General features: G+C 42.1%; 1 protein-coding gene across 1 annotated transcript in view; it reads right to left on the bottom strand.

Moving 5' to 3' along the window:
• Positions 1-17,178, bottom strand: part of LOC122792716 (ankyrin repeat and LEM domain-containing protein 2-like) — an 832,037-nt gene that overhangs the window by 482,350 nt on the left and 332,509 nt on the right. Inside the window, exon 4 of the mRNA XM_044060300.1 lies at positions 6,700-6,893. Within this exon, the coding sequence (XP_043916235.1) occupies positions 6,700-6,893 (194 nt within the window). The remainder of the gene's footprint in view (positions 1-6,699; positions 6,894-17,178) is intronic.

Raw genomic sequence — 17,178 nt, 5'->3', positions numbered from 1 at the left:
GGGTGAAAGACTTGAGACCTACACCTCACTGGACTATATAGAGAAAGACGTGAATGAGCTCTTGGATTGTGTCACAGGCAGGTATAAGCTTAGCATTAAGCAGCGTTCCACCTTCTCCAAGGGAGATGCCATAATACAAATTAAAAATGACTGACCAACAATTGGCCTAGCTTCTGGTGTCAGTCCAAGGGGATCCAATGTTTTTCAGCCAGGACAGACAGTCAACAGGCCATGCTGCTTTGCCAGACATGGTCTGCACCTGTCTCCTCTAGGCTTCTGGATACTGTGAAAAGCATTATCCACCCCTTTTACGCCTATTTTAGACAGTGTCTGTAGAACAGGTGTGTTGTACCTTTAAGATGCATTTCCAAGATCTGTGTGTGCATATAAATGCTAAGCATGCATTAGCTTCAGTGCCATTTTGAAGGTGCAGCCAGAATATTAACATCTATGCGCATGATAGCGAGTTTGTTTATAAGTTAATGTTACTTAACCTCATTTATGATGTGCTTGCATACAATAAAGCTGCTTGAACAAGAACCCACGATGCTCACTTGTTTTATTCTGATCAGGTGAGTGAGTGTCAAAATAATCAACTTTCCAACATCACAAAATCTTCTATAGATAAACTCAAGGTAGGGCTGCTTACTGCTAGGAGTCTAAACAAGAAATTCCACTCCCAGGAAGCACTCCTCACTTTGAAAGATGCTGACATATTTGCTGTCACCAAGACATGGTTCAAACGCACGAAAGCATCGTGACTGGGCAGGGCTACAATGCCTTCCATAAGTTCAAACCACAAAGCGAGCATGAAAGAACCAAAGGAGGAGGTGTATCAATGTAAAATAAGGTTAAGTACACCTCAAAACTGGTCAAACAGTATGACTCTCTTGAGCTACTTCATGTTGAGTTAACTATAAGCAGGGCCCCCTAACACATCATAGCTAGCTATATGTCCTCCATCATGAAACAGGAAAAGCATACTCCATATACCTGGACTTACTAGAGTCACTTGCCATGTAGCCCAAAGCCTTACTCGTGGGTGATTTTAATTTTCCTACCATCAAAGGGGAAACGTACACAACTACAAACATGCTGGCTTAGAGGTTCTTGGACTTTGTCAATGCAAACGCACTGGAACAGCTCGTCAGTACACCCACAAAAGGCTCAAATGTTCTGGACAGAGTACTCAAAAACACAGGAGAACACTGCACTCTGCTGTGTGATATCCTCCCTGGTAAGCACAGACCATAAATCAATCTTGTTCAATGTAATAAGACCAGATACCCCATCAAGCTCAAAAAACTCAAGAATTTTTCAAATACAAATTATCTTCTATTAAACGATGGTATAAAAAGTTTTAAAGCCCCCTCAAACGCAGATAACATTAACTCCTATGCAGAGGTGTACACCAGTGCCCTGTATAACCATTTAAGCAGTTGCATAGAAATTGGCTGTACCTGACCAGATTAAAATCAGGTCTTGCTGAAAAAACAAGCCACCCTGGTGGACCCCTACAATAAACAGGCTGTACAACAACAGAAAGAAACTTGTGTCCAAAAACAAGAGTGAACTGGCTCGGCAGAGGAAGAAATCCCTCTCTAGCTTTAACAAATTAGAGATCTTGGCAAGTTCTCCAAAGCTAATTATGAAGCAAAAATAGCCTCCCTAACTAAGGATAAACACAAGGCATTTTTTTTCTTTAACTATGTCTGAAATCTACAAGGGAATAGCCAGCTATGTGCTGAACTGGTTGTGGATTGCACCACCCATACTCAACTGGAGGTAACAGCCATAACCCTGTTCCTGCCAGTCATTCTCCCAAAGTATACCTGTCACCATTCCTCAGCCTATTATTTCAAAAAAGCATGTCATCTCAGCACTCTCCAAGGCCAAAAACACAGCATCACTGGGACCAGACAACATCCCAGATTGCCTTTTAAACAATTTAAAACATGACGCAACAGACCCACTTAGATCCCTGTTTAACCACAGCCTGCATACTAGCTATGTTCTGGCAGAATGGAGGACAGCAACAGTAATCTCTGCACAAAGGCAGACCATCAAGTGACCGTGGGAATTACAGGCCCATAAGCTTGACTAGTCTCATCTGCAAGGCCATGGAAAGAATCAATATGGATCTTTATTAACAAGTACATAGGTAATCTCCAAACTTTGGACTCAACCCAGTTTGGATTTGTTAAACATGGTTGACTTCTTTGAGAAATTCACTAAGGCCCAGGACAAGGAAAAGATAGTGCATATCACATATCTTGACCTAGCCAAGGCATTTGACACAATACCCCACTCATGTATTATAGAGAAACTCGTCCAACTGAGAAATAACCCCTACATTACCAGATAGGAAGCCAACCGGCTAACTGACAGGACGCATACTGTAAAAGTGGGTAAATTCACCTCTAGCAAAAGAGCAGTCACCAGTGGTGTATCACAGGATTCTGTGCTGGGCCCCTTACTGTTCAGAATTTATTTCTCAGAAGTTCAGTCAAACTTGGACGGCCTGTGACTGACCAAGTTTGCTGCTGATTGCAAATTAGGAGGAATCAGAGTCCCACAATAATGCTAATATACTGCAGACATGGTTAACGCAGGCAAAAGATTGGTGCCAAAGTCAAAGATTAAAGCTAAACGGAAAAATGCATTATTCCTTTTGGGAAAGCTGACATCCCTCCTAATTACATTATAGACAGCAGCCCCTAAATGTAGACCCAGTGGTATATGATCTGGGTACTCAGGTTGATAGCAATCTAAACTGTGACCATCACATATCCACAGCAGTAAGGAAATTCTATGGGCACACCTTATAAGTAAAGGCATCACATCTAGATCTAAGGATGTTATAATTCCATTATACTTGGCCCTCATCAGACCAGTAATTGAGTACAATGCTCCCTTTCGCATGTACCTCACCAGATGCCAGCAACAACTTTAGAGAACACAGAAGTCTCTCACCAAGAAATTACAGGGTACACAAAACAAGTCTTGCACGGAAAGACTGAAAGCCCTGTTACTGTATTCTGTCTCCTACAGGTTTCTAAGAGGTGACTGGTGCCAGGCTTACTACACATTTGTAAATCATACTGCACGAGTGTCACTCACTCCAGGGATCTTAACCTAGCCTCTGACACCCAACAGGTCATGCTGGAGAGATAGAGAAATTTCCCAGAGACAGCCACTTCTCTAAAACAAGTTTTCAATTCATGTGAAACAGAGCCCCTCCCTGACCCTCTTCAAATACAACCTAGCTCAATGGATGGGTGACTGCAAATTCACTCCTGGGGTGGTGTCCATGTCCCTCCTGGACAGAGGAAGTCTGTATTCACTACCAAAGACCCTTACCTCTGCGAATTTAACTCACCTAACCTCCGACTATTGGGGTAACTCCAGATAAATATGGCTAAGTTTGCAAGGGTTCTTGGGCTATTAGCTTAGTAACCTTCTATAAACCTATGAACCTCAACCCCAAAAACAAACCCACATGGTGGAACCATAATATCAATAAGCTTTACAATAAAAGAAACAGAATTTTGACCCAACTGAGAAAAGTAATTCCCAGAATGTTAGAACCCTTGTCACGGAAATAAACTCAGGAGCTTAACAAAATCTACCAAACCCAAGAATGAAGCTAAATTAACTACTCAAGCCAAAGATAAATAAAAGGCCTTTTTCAGGTATGTTAATCTTAAAAGCACAACGCTGCAATGTGCAGAACTAATTGGGAATGATGTTACCTATACTGAAGCTGAAGACATAACACAGCAAACCTACTTGCTGATAAATTTAGCTCTAACTTTACCCATCCACCCCCTCTCTCTTTTCCTCACAATATATTTGAAAACTGGGTCTCCAGCTATAACAAAAGACAGAGTCCTAAAAGCTACAAATAATGCACTGATGTGTCCTGCCAATATCCCTGGATGCATCTTAAATGGCATGAAGCTCACTTTTAGCCATGCCCAGTCTCCATAAAGGTTGTGAACAAGTGAAGGGAAAACTGCTGCAGGGAGGACCTTCCAAAGACTAAGGCAGTTACAAATCCATAAATCTGACAAGTCCTATCTGCATAACCAAGGAAAAACTTAAGTGGAATTAATGATTAAGGACATAGGGAACATCCAAACACAAACAGTCTCAATTTGGATTTGTCAAGGGCAGGTCATGCTTACTCAACTTAGTACACTTTCTTGAAAAATTCACCAAAGCAACAGGTAAAGGGAAAAATGGTACACACGTAATACCTTGACCGGGCCAAAGCTTTTGACACAGCTACCCACTCACTCACAGTAGAAAAGCTAAATAAACTAAGAATAAACCCATGTCACACTCTAGACTGCCAACTGGCTCACAGAGGGGGGAGGTTACCATCACTGAGACCAGTCACCATTGGAATCTCCCACGGTTCTGTGCTGGGACCTCTCCTGTTTTGTATCTACTTTTCTGAATTAAAATTCAATACCAAAGGGCTTTGACTTTCTAAGTTTGTAGATGACGGCAAACTAGGGGCAGTAACTGAACCCATAAACAACCTGGCCATCCTGCAAGAAGGTCTGTCTAAAATAACTGGTGCCCAAATCATGGATTGAAAGTAAATGCTAAAAAAATGATGCATTGCTGGATCCTTTAGGAAGTCATCTATCCTGGGAAACTACCACATCAACAATCAACCCTTAAGAGTTGACCCAGTTCAGAATTTGGGAACGTACATGGGCATTGACCTAACATTTCACCAACACATGTACATTGTTGAAAGCTCTGTTTTGCACAACTTAAAAACAAAGGGATTGTGTCGATCTAGGGGTGTCATTATCCCCAGTTAGCCCTCATTATACCAGAGTATAATGCCCCTTTTAGCATACATCTGTCCAGACACATGCAACAAATGCAAATGACCACAAACATTTCACTACAAGGATGAAAGGCCTGTCCCAGAGACTCCCCATGCTTTTAGAACATGATTCTAATCAACATTAGGCAGAGCCCCTCACTAACACTCTTCAAGAGAAACCTTGACGAGTGGATGAGAAACAGAAAATTTACCCTGGGGATCACTGCAGTGGCTCTGCTGGACAGAGGCACAGGGATCTAATGGCTCTGCTGGACAGAGGCACAGGGAACTAATCTAAGGGGTTGGCAAAAGCCAACAAATTCTGGCTAGGCTTACAGATGCCGTCAGGCAGATAGCCTAGTACTTACCTATGAACCCAAAATATGTCCTACATGGACCAAATGAAAGATTTGTCACTATACTCAGTATCCTACAAACTATAAAGAGATTACTTGTGTCTGGCATATAAGGCATCTTCTGACCCAATACTGATGGATTTACTGCACATCAACAAGTTAAACAGCATCAGAAATACTGTCTAGGGATGTAAAACTCTTCAGCAACATCAACAAAATGATTTGGTGGGCGAAGTACATCTCAAAGAGGATACCACCGATCTGGAACAGACTCCCCATCAATGTAAAATAAAGCTCATCAGTGTCCATATTCAAGATTGGATGCAAATTGGATCTGTGGACAGGAAACAAACTCTACCCCAAAACTGCCCCCCTGTACTACTGACAGAGACGGCCTCCTAAATGCTTCATCCCATGCATGGATCCCATCAAATTATCTATGGTATGGATTCCAGTTATTTTCATTAAGGCAAACATAATTATTGACCTTGGGATGGGGTAAGGTCAGTCTCTAAGTAAATGGGATAGGTTAATTCGAGCACCAAAATGTAAACTGGCTAGGCTTAAAATGGCCAGCACAACAGCTAGCCTAGTACTTACCTATGAACATATGTGCCAAACCAGTGTTAAAAATTAGCTACACACACTAAATATGTTAAAATGTCATAAAATAATGTTTAGTATCAATTTAAACTGCATTTTCTGTCAGAGAAAGAAAATCTCCACAGTACATTCAAATAACTTCATTTGCAGTAAAATTGCAATCCAATGTTAAACACACAGAACAGTCATACATATAGTAAATACTGTATAAATGCAGAAAAATCCAAGCTCTGCAATATTTTCCTGAAAAACGATGAAAATAAAGTAACAGTAAAGGCAGTTGCAAATAATTTGCGGTTCAGACTGCACGTGACAGCCCCTACTGTCTAATAGCACACATACACTCTTGCACTTCTAAGAGAAGTGACAAAAGTTTCTGCAGAAACAGTAAAGAAAGACAAGCACTTGTCAAACAATGAAGCCAAATAAACACAGCTGGAAGCAGAAGTTCACACAGGAATTACTGTAAACGCTTACAGAAATAAAATATTTTTAACATAAATAAAAAACAGAAACATAATAAATCTAACAAAATGAGAGGAAGGGGACATATGGGACTTACCTGAGCAGAAATTCAGAAAAATAAGCACTGGATCCTGTAAAGAGTCAGAGGACTTTTTGGAAGGCAGAAAGACTGAACACTCGCTTCTCTTTGACGGCTGAAGGCTTCACTTTTAGGATATGCTCAGTCAATCAGCTGTCACAGGAAGAGAGAGGGAGGGGAATCTGCATTTTGAAAGCTAGCCAGTACTGGGTTACCTTGGCAGATAAAGCAAAATGCCACTAAGACAGTGGGGATGATGAACATTCATAATGAGGCAGTGACTCCTATTATGAACCTAAGGAGTTTGTATTCTTTAACCGTCTTGTCTTCTGGCCAGTGAAGAGTCTTACCTGCAGGAGACGGAGTTTTAAACCGGTTACAAGCTTCATTTTCCCCTGCTTCCACTAATAACCGTTTCTGAGTTTCTTTCTTATTCAAGTAATCTTCCAGTTTTTGCAGGCCTTCAAAGGAAGCTAAATCTGTAAAGCAGTGAAGAAATTCCCAATACTCATTCCACGGATAGCCAAGACCATGAGCCAACTCCCTAGAGAGAGAGAGAGAGAAAAAGTATTAGAAAAGTAAACAAAAAGAAATGCAAGTTTTTCTTCAGTGGGACTTATTCTGATTCAGCTGTGTTAGGAGTTTAACCATAACTGTAGATGTTTGTATATACTTAATGCTGCAGTAATTATTCTTCGGTCATTGAATGTCCGATGGTCAGCCAGACTTCCAGAACTTTCACTCCTCCTCTACCTGGCTGGGCAGACACCCTCCTATCTGGATGTCAGGACACTGATAGTAATAACAGGAGCATTAGGTTAATTTTTTTTTTGCCTTAGGCTGAATTACAGTAGTCTGGTTCTAGAGCATCAAGATGGCCTGGTAACAGTAACCCCAGGAAGTGAATCACCCCATCAGATGACCTCCAAAACGTCTTCTCAGGTTCTAAGTTAAACATGAAGAGGGAAGGTTTCTTGTCAAGAGAACAGAGGTGGAATGAAGGGAACGTGGCTATAGTTCCCACCCCTACAGAAGGATACCATAGGGTTTGAGAAAAGAAAAGATAGAGGAAGGGAACTAGTACTACAACAGTGAATATACTTGAAAAACATAACACTATGCACATCATACAATTCACTGGTACAGGAGTGACTGCTGGAAAGATTTCCTGGAGCTAAAGTTTGAGTGGATGACTTATACAACTTGATATATGATTCATACACAAATACTAGACTATCAGTCTATAGATTACTACCAAGACTAGGCAATAATTAGAGATCAGAAGCAAATCCTGTACCTGTGACGTAAATAAAGACCTTACCCATTAAGCCTGTGATTCTGTCAGCCCAGCTAGCTGGAATTTTGTAAATAATTCTGTCATTTGTGAATATTAATATGATTCATACGTTTCTCTTAGAAATAAGAGAACTATATGTTATGTGTATATTAAACTACTGGTGCTGAAGTGTGTGTAAAGTACTGAGCTAAAATGTAACCACAGAGTACCCTACTGGAAAAGAACAGGAATGTATATAAACTATATACCTGTGCAAATGTATGTTTTAATAGTAGAAGCTGGAACATACAGAGCTAACATGCAAAACTTCAAGAAAATAAGTGAATTGTTTTAAGATCGTGTTATCTCAGTTTCAGTGCAGCAAGCAGACAATGTCTAGAGCTACAGGTTTTCCTATTGTCTGGAAACAGAAATACTTACTAGGTTTCAAATGTAAAGTGTTAATTGTTTTACGACTTCCAGTTCTAGGTAAACACCTAAGAGATGTGCATTTTTCACAGAGAAATGTTAAATTTTAAGTTTCTGTTAGCCTGGGAACTGAAAGCAGGTGACAGTGATGTCATCTAGGCTAACCCAGCAGTAATGTTTTGATATTAATTTGGGAACTCTCTGAGTCTAGGCATTTTGTATCTTGCCTTGGATCTAGAAACATGCATTCAGCACTTATCTGCATTTGCCTTGCGCTTTAGATATACATAGGAATATAGTAAAGATTAGTTTAGATGATTTTTGTATTTGAGACTCTCCTGCAATGTTGTTTTAAAATATTTCCTGTGATTCGCGAGTCTGAACTCTGTAGTTACTGTGTTGTTCGAGTATTGTCTTGTTTTTTTATTTATTACATATATTTAAACCTTTTAATTGTGGCTGGTTTGTTTAGAGATATTTAAGCTCTTAAGAGTACTTGGATATGCATTTGGTGACACTGTACAGGCCCCACCCCTAAATAGCCTTGAAAGCCTTGGTCACACTTACCATTTGGATAATAGTAACATTACACACTAGAATTGGACACTTTTTTTTTTTTTTGTAAGGGCCTTAGTAGCTGATAAGTAAGGGTGGCTGGTGGCAGCTGGTACTACCTTATAGTCTGGGCAGAAGGGGGCATAACTAGTAAATCTGTGCCAGCCTTTCCAGGTGTGTGCTTGTATATCGATCAAATCACAAAGTGTGTGTGCGTGTCAGCTACTTAGGCAGGGACACAAAGTACTGGTTGGACAGAGGGTTCTGGAGGTCTTAGCTTGGCCACTTGGCTGATATCTTAACCTTATAGCTATGCCAGTGGGGAGTCTTATTGGGAATCTGGAGAAAAAGAGGGAGAAACCAGGCCCAGACTGACTGTGATCTGTGTGCGCTCTTAAGGGAAACTGTACTTTACTGTGTGTGTACTTGTAATCTTCCCAATGTGCACGTCCCTTTGAGACTCCTTGATTACTGAGCCAGTGCAGGGGCATCACAAAGCCAGATGCATCAATTACTGCAGAAAGGCCATGGCAAACTGCGCTGCAATGACTGAAAATAGTGTGAAAAGATGTTCCAAACTTAGTTGTGTCTCTGATTGTTTACTGACCTTCCTAAGAAAATCAGTGATCGTTGCAGCGGTCCTAGTGGGATGGGTCATGCCATGAAAAGAATTACAGAAGCATATGCAGTAGGCAAGCCATTTACATAAGCTCTGTTTACAAAACTGCCTCCCCTCCTTGCGCTTGGCAGACAAAATGAACTCATCAGATATTCTAATTTCCCTTGTGCTGTCCATGTAATATCTCAATTACTAGGTATACTAAAAGAAATTTATAACTCCTTTCTGCTTTCTCTGAGGTGATGGAAGGAACACAGACAGACAGATGAGTTCAGTGATAATTCTGCCACCACTCTGGGAATGAAAGTTCAGTGGTTATGCAGGATGCCCTCTAACCCTGTAGATCATCACGAAAACTTCTTCACAAATGAGAGCGTGCAACTCATTCTCCTAACAGATTGTCACTGCCACAAAGACAATTTTCTACATGGCAAACCTGCAGGGTGCAGAAGATGGATCAAAGAAAGGGAATCGCAAGCTTCCCTTAAAAAAAAGGGACCATGGTGAAGTAATTATTCTTAGCAACACAAATATAGGACCTCCTTGACAAAGTGCTTTACTGATAAAAAAGGAATAGAGTAGGTCCCAAAACAAGCAAGCTAACATAGCTTAACTACATACACTGAATGAGGCATACGATAATCCTGCTTTGTAGAAGCCCAACAGGGAAGTGATTCAAGAGAAACTGGCATTGCATTCAGATCTTTGCCTAATTTTTAGGCATCAAACAAAAGCTTTTCCACTTAACTAGGTGTTATTTGCTTGTGTTTAGTTTCCTAGTTTTCTTCAGAGTAGAAGGCACGTCCTCTGAAAACTATGAAACTAAAAAAATCACAGCTATCACAGAGCCCTTAGACTGGGGTATATAACTGACCCCTTGTTCCTAAGCAAGAGATCCACAAGCTAGCAGACAACAGGACCGGTTATGTCTTTTCTAAGATCAGTACAAGGTGGAACTGACGTCTGAGTGAAAAGGGTGCTCTAAGGAGCAGTTATTTGTCCCACCCCATTTCACCCTGTAATGTCTGCATCCATATCTTCGAATTTGAAATACGAGTCCTAAGTGGTGATCTGCCACTAGTTCACAAATTGCCTTGGCAATACCCTATCTTTTGATGGATGAGTAGGGTGGGTTGGGGGACACAAAGTACTGGAGGGAAGATATAGAGTTTAGGGAATGGAGGTGGGAGGAGCTTTGGATGAGTTACAGTGCTTCAAAACTCTGCGCCTCCACCCTGAAGGTATCAAAGTTTTCCTACTCTTTTAGTGGCCTTTATACTCCATTGGTTATTTCCCTTTGTCTATAGCTAAAGGCTAAATAATGGAGTGTTTTTTCAGACTGCACAGTCTTTCCCTTCAACTGTCTCTTAAATACCCTCAAAGCACTGTGTCTAAAGAGCAGCTCACTACTCAGACAGGCACTTTGGAGTTCTGCTTGTATACTGTCTGGCAGAGTGTCTTCAGCTTGGCAGGTCTCATTAATACTAACCTTCTAACTGCTGCCCTGAATGATGCATCCACAGAATTAAAGCCAGATGCAATGCTGCACTTATCAACTTCAAGAAAAATGCTACACAAGTCAAGTAGTTTCTTTTTCATGTCCTTGCCTTCTATTTCCCCCTTCAGCCTGTTCAGGAGGAACTCCTGGTACTTCAGCACACGGGTCTGGCAATTAAGGGCCCAGAAGGTCAAGGTAGCACAGGTGAGTGTTTTCCTCCCAAGTGTGCTTAGGCTCTTGCCTTCCTATCAGAGAAGAGTATGCCTGGCACAAGGCACAGCAGTTCCTTTGCTCGAATCCACAGACAACAGAGCTGAATCGGCCAAAGGATATTCTTTTTATAAAGATGCTTTTAGGAGTTGCTGACCCTGTATAAAAAGGTCAGGCTTATTAGCAGTAGAGGGCTGGGAATCTGACTGTAGGTCTGCATTAGCAGAGCCATCTCCCAGAGCTTTATGACTGGAAAAGCTTAAGGTGAGGCAGGCCAAGGAAAACATCTTAGCCTGCCATATGAAATTTTCTGTTTCCCCACATGGGAAATCCTCTGTTGGAGAAGTAGAGGTCAAACTGTTCAAATTATGCATGCAGGGGGAGGGCATTTGGTCTGCATAGACTAATTTAACAGCCTTTGGAGTCAGAGGTCTCAGAATTCTCAGAGGGTAAGGATTCCTTTCTTCCTTTCTGGAGTCTGGACTCCAGACTCTGATTATTCCCTTAGAGGATACTTGCTGGATTCTTAGAAATTCCATTAAGTTCTTGACCAACTTAAAAAAAAATTCCTAACAGAAAGCCTGGGAAAGTGAAGAGAAAGATGGCTACCCAGCACAGGTTATGGCAAGCTAATGTCTGTTTTAATCTGTATTGGGCTGCTGAAAGTTTTGACTTGAGACCAACTTAGAAGACTCTGGTCATAAGCAGGTACCTGAAACCTCAAGCCTAGTTATACTGATATCCATGTACATAAACTAGATTCTAGATGGTGCATATCAGAAGAGGTGTCTAGGCTATCAACTGGGGTATACAGCATTCTCTAGATAGGAGAACAGGGATAAATTGTGCACAGTGTCAGGATTATCCACTTGACTGTGTAAAAATTGGCTCTGGGTCATAAAAATGTCACCAAAAATGGGCAAGAGTATTTGCGGGTGATAAGTGGGTTGAGGACCTGGCCTACACTGACTTGGGTCAAGGACCCATACTAAGGGTATGAGGGACTCATCTGCCCATATTGGCTAGTATGTACCCACCATAAGGCACAGCAGCTCTGGGTCATCAAGCTACTGGCCTGCCTGTGTCTAGTTGTCCAGTTTGTGTCACCTGGGATAGCGCTTTTGAGCAAAACCTGGACAATAAACCAATGAATCTGTCAAACATCCACTAAGGATTGCAACAATCAATATATGTTCACTGAGAAGAGACAGCTTGGAAGTGTATATGTTTGTAAGGAGGAGACTGGGCATCCTCTGTATCTACAAGAGGAGATGGAAGGGCAGTGTAGCAAAGCCACTTGGCTTATTATCCAGAGTCTACTACTCAGGAGGACAGACTAGAAATAGTGCGGGAACTGTGGTGCTACAGATCAAAATTCGTAATAGACTCATGGCAGTCTCCAATATAAGGACAGGACACTATTCATGATCTCAGTCTATGCCCCACAGCAGGGCTGTGACAGCTAGAAAAACGGTGCAATCAGGCAGCAGTTGCAGGACATAAAAATAGATGATCAACATGAGTTGGTGTTGATAACAGGGAACATAAATGCATGTATCAGGACAGAATAGGAAGGATATTAGGGCAGCCTGGGTCCACATAGGTGGGGCAACAGGAATAGAGGAGGAGAGGCCATTCTAGAATTCTATCTGGCAGATGGTTTATTTAGGAAGATGTAGACAATAGTAAGATCACATACAAGAGTGGCCAACATGCAACTCCGGAAGACACTCCACCAGTAGAGAGAGAGAGAGCGCACCAGGGTAAAATCAGTGGTTGTAAAGTCATCCCCAGCTAAACAGTTGGTCCACAGGATTAACCACTGGTAGTCACAATCAGCTGCAAGCACTGGTCAGAGAATTTCTATAGTCAGAGACTAGGGTGAAGACCTGAAAGTTGACTGCTGTATAAGAGTTCAATCAAGGAAATAGTAAGGGCTCTAGCACCCTAGAAAGTAGAGAAAATATGTGGAGTTGAAGAATGCCAACACCTCAAAAAGTACAGTTTTGTACCTACCATAAATGTAGATGTTCGAAGATCCACATTGCTGCAGTCCTTACATATGGGTAGTCCGCTGTCCTCGGTCGGCCCGAATACCAAAGTATTAGGCTGACGTCGGTCAAGGCGCTTAAAACTGACATCAGGACGTCAGGGTACAAATGCGCATGACCGACGTCATATCCTCAGTCTTTTCTTGCCCCAGATGTCAGAAGGCCCTAAAAAGAAAGGCCAAAGCCAAAAAACAGCAAAAAACAACCAACCACCCCTGCACTTAATCTTATATACAATATTTACAATATTCACAACCCAAACCACACAACCACCTCTAAGTACAGAGGGGAAGGAGGGAGGGTAAATTGGACTGCAGCAATGTGGATCTTCGAACATCTACATTTATGGTAGGTACAAAACTGTACTATGTTCTTCATCTCACATTGCTGCAGTCCTTACATATGGGTAGAATCCCAAAGCAGAGGTAAGGGAGGATGGCAAAACTATAAAGCATTAGGAGCTGCCAAAATGCCCTGTAAAATTGCAGTGGCAAAACCAGCCCTAGATTTAGAGTAAAGTGGAAGGTGGTAATGCTTAGAGAAAGTATGCACTGAACTCCAAGTAGCTGCCTCCAAAATATCTTTAGTAGCCACCCCTTAAAAAGCTGTAGAAGTGGCAGTAGCCCTAGTGGAATGAGGCCTAATCCCAACTGGAATCTCCTTACCATGATGGGAATAACAGAAAGCAATACAAAACCAATCCACTTAGAAATAGTTTGTTTTGAAACAGGTTTGCCCTGAGAACCCAAAGCAAATGAAACAAACAACTGCTGAGACTGCCTGAACCCTTTAGTTCTGCTCAAATAATATCGCAACTGTCTGTGGATATCCAAAGTGTGCAAAATCTTCTCCCCTTTATTTTGGGGGTTTGCATAAAAAGTAGGCAAATGAATAGTCTGGTTTAAAGCCACACTAGAAACCACTTTAGGCATAAAGGAAGGGTTAGTACACAAAGACACCCTATCCTTGTGGAAAATTAAGAAAGGCTCAACTGCCATAAGGGCCTGTAATTCAGAAACCCTTCTCGCAGAGGTAATGGCCAACAAAAAAGCAGTCTTCCATGATAAATATTTCAACTCGGCAGTAGCTGCAGGCTCAAAAGGTTGTAGAGTGAGTTTCTCCAACACAAAATTGAGATCCCAAGGAGGAGTAGGAGCTCATTGGGGTCTTATATTCTTTGCCCCTCTAAGGAATTGCTTAAACAAAGGATGAGAAAATAATGGTGGGTCACAGTCATAGTGAGCAGAAATTGCTGCAGCATGAACCTTTATAGAGTAGAAGGACAAACCTTTGTCCAATAACTCAGTAAGGTATTGAAGAGCAACACTTAAATTAGGTTTAGAAACATCAAAGTCCTTTGCAGTACTCCAAATTAAAAATCTCCTCCATTTATCTGCGTAAACTTTCCTTGTACTAGGCCTTCTGGCCTCCAAAATAACATTCAAAACTTGTTGTGGAAGCAGAGACCCTCCAGGGTTTAAAACAGAATATGCCAGGCTGTTAGATGCAGAGAGTGAAGTTTGACATTGAGTAAATGACTGTTCTCTTGAGACAGCAGGTGTGGAATCGAAGGCAAAGGCCATGGAGGCTCCCGAACCAGACTTCTCAGTAATGGGTACCAGTGCTGTCGAGGCCAATCCGGAGCTATTAAAATCATGGTTGGCTTGTCCTGTCTGGCCTTCAGGAGTACCTTTGGGAGGAGAGGCAGAGGTGGAAAGGCATACACATGAAGAATGCTCCAATTGAATGAGAGAGCATCCACTTTCCAAGCTGTGGGATGAAACCTTTTTGTGCAAAACTTTGGCAGCTGGTAATTTAGTGGAGAAGCGAACAGATCTATGTCTGGAGTTCCCCATAACACTGTCAATTTCTGAAATACATGAGGATCCAATTTCCACTCGTGGGGATCCATAATTCGTCTGCTCAACACATCTGCTAAGGAGTTCTGTGCTCCTGGCAGAAACCTTGCCTGAAGATTTAGCTGTAAACTGAGAGCAGTCTCCCACAAAATCATTGTTTGTCTGCATAGAGGATATGAATGCGTTCCCCCTTGCTTGTTGATGTACCACATGACAGTTGTGTTGTCTGTTAGAATCAACACCGGCCCTGGAAGAAGTAAATCCTTGAAAGCCATCAATGCAAATTGGACTGCTAACATCTCCTTCAAGTTGATATGTAGATGTTGAAGTCTGGCAGGCCACGTGTCTTGTACCCATTTTCCATTTAGATGAGCTCCCCAAGCTTTGTCTGAGGCATCTGTCGTAAGAATCTGACTCGCCTCTGGCCGGGTCACAGAGAGTCCCTTGTTTAGATGACATTCCTGAGCCCACCACAAAAATTCCTTTTGAATGCAAGGTATTATCTGAATGACAGTGTCCATATCTTGGCAGTGCTGTGTCCATACATTTTTGAGATACCATTGTAGCTTCCTCATATGCAGTTTGGCATTGGGAAGTACCAGAATACAAGATGCCATGAACCCCAAGGCTTGAAGGACTGTCCTTGCAGTCAGCCTGGACTGACGAGACAATTGGTGGAAGTAAAGAGAAAGATTCTTTTGTTTGTCCGGGGTCAAAAGGCCATCTGGGATGCTGTATTCAGTCTCACACCCAGAAAGCACATGTCCTGAGAGGGTACTAGACTGGACTTTATTTCGTTCACAGAATACTCCAGGCATCTTAACACTGCCATCACATACTGTAAATGATGAAGAAGTTCGTCCTTTCCTTGGGCCAGAATCAGGCAATCGTCCAAATAAGGATAGATTTGTATTCCTCTTAGCCTGAAGAAAGCTACCACTGGAGCCAGAACCTTCGTGAACACTCTGGGCGCAGTAGATAAGCCAAAGGGCAATGCAGAGAACTGATAATGAGAAGTCCCAGCCCGAAAACGCAGATACTTCCTGCAACTGAGCCTGATAGGAACATGAAGGTAAGCCTCCTTGAGATCCAGAGTCACCATCCAGTGATCTTTGCCCAGCAGAGGTAAAAGTTGTTGTAACGTCAACATTTTGAACTTGGGAATGTCCAGATATGTGTTGAGGATAGATAAATCCAAAATTGGTCTCCACGTGTTCCCTTTCTTTGGAACTAGAAACAGGCGAGAATAAAATCCTAGGCCCACTTCTGGCAGAGGGACCGGTTGTATGGCCCCTATTTGAAGTAGTAAAGAAATTTGTTTGTGAGCCTCTAGTCTTTGCTGAGGAGGAACATCCGGCATGCCTTTGAAAGGAGGCAAGGTATGGAAATAAAACTTGTAACCTTGGTGTATGATATCCAATACCCATTTGTCTTGGGTAATCAAAATCCAATTTTCCTTGAAGAGTGCCAACCTTCCTCCCAAAGGTGCTGCCAGGCAAGAAGGATCTGGCAGCTGAAAAGGTAGGTCATTGGGCCTGTTTACGAAAGGACTGGCCCCTGCCCTCACCCGAAGATTGTGCAGGTGAACTCCCTGTTCTAGGTCTGAAAGAACCCTGAGCTCTGCCTCTACCACGTCTAGATCTACCCCTAGACTGAGAATCATAAGAAGGATACGTCCACCCCTTAGCAGGCCAATTCCTACTAAACTTCGGAGGCTGAACTTGCAAAAAATCTTTAACAGCCTGCATAGACTTAGCCTTGTCTTCCATTTTCTTCAAGATTGACTCCACAGGTGAACCAAACAACACATCAGACTGCAAAGGAGCATCCAAAATCCTTGTCTTAACATGGTCAGATAAATTCTGATCCTTCAGCCAGGCGTGCCTGCGAAGAACTGAACCAGTGGCAGCCACCCTAGACGAGGCCTGCACAGCATCAAAACCACATTGTAATGAATGCTTACCCACCTGTTCAGATACATGCACCAAATCTTGTAATTTTTTACACTCAATGCCTTCCGCCAGAGCATCCACCTTAGACTTCAATTGAGAAAGAAGAAAGTTTTGATATTTCAACATATGAAACTGGCAATTCAAAGCCCTCATAGCTAAGGTAGAAGATGTATAGACCTTCTTTCCCCATCTATCCAAAGCTCTGGCCTCTTTATCTAGAGGAACCGGATTTTTTACAACAGAGGCCTTGACACCCTTAGGTCCCTGACTAATAGTTTCTGGGTCCGCCCTAGGACTCTTATAAAGATATTTATGAGCCTCAGGCACCCTGTAATACCTATCTGGTTTAACAGGAGCAGGAGGCAGAGAATCAGGATTAA

The sequence above is a fragment of the Protopterus annectens genome, chromosome 2.part0 (genome assembly GCF_019279795.1).
Source record: "Protopterus annectens isolate FY-2018-M chromosome 2.part0, PAN1.0, whole genome shotgun sequence".
Classification (NCBI taxonomy): domain Eukaryota; kingdom Metazoa; phylum Chordata; order Ceratodontiformes; family Protopteridae; genus Protopterus; species Protopterus annectens.
This window is presented reverse-complemented; position numbering and strand designations above follow the sequence as displayed.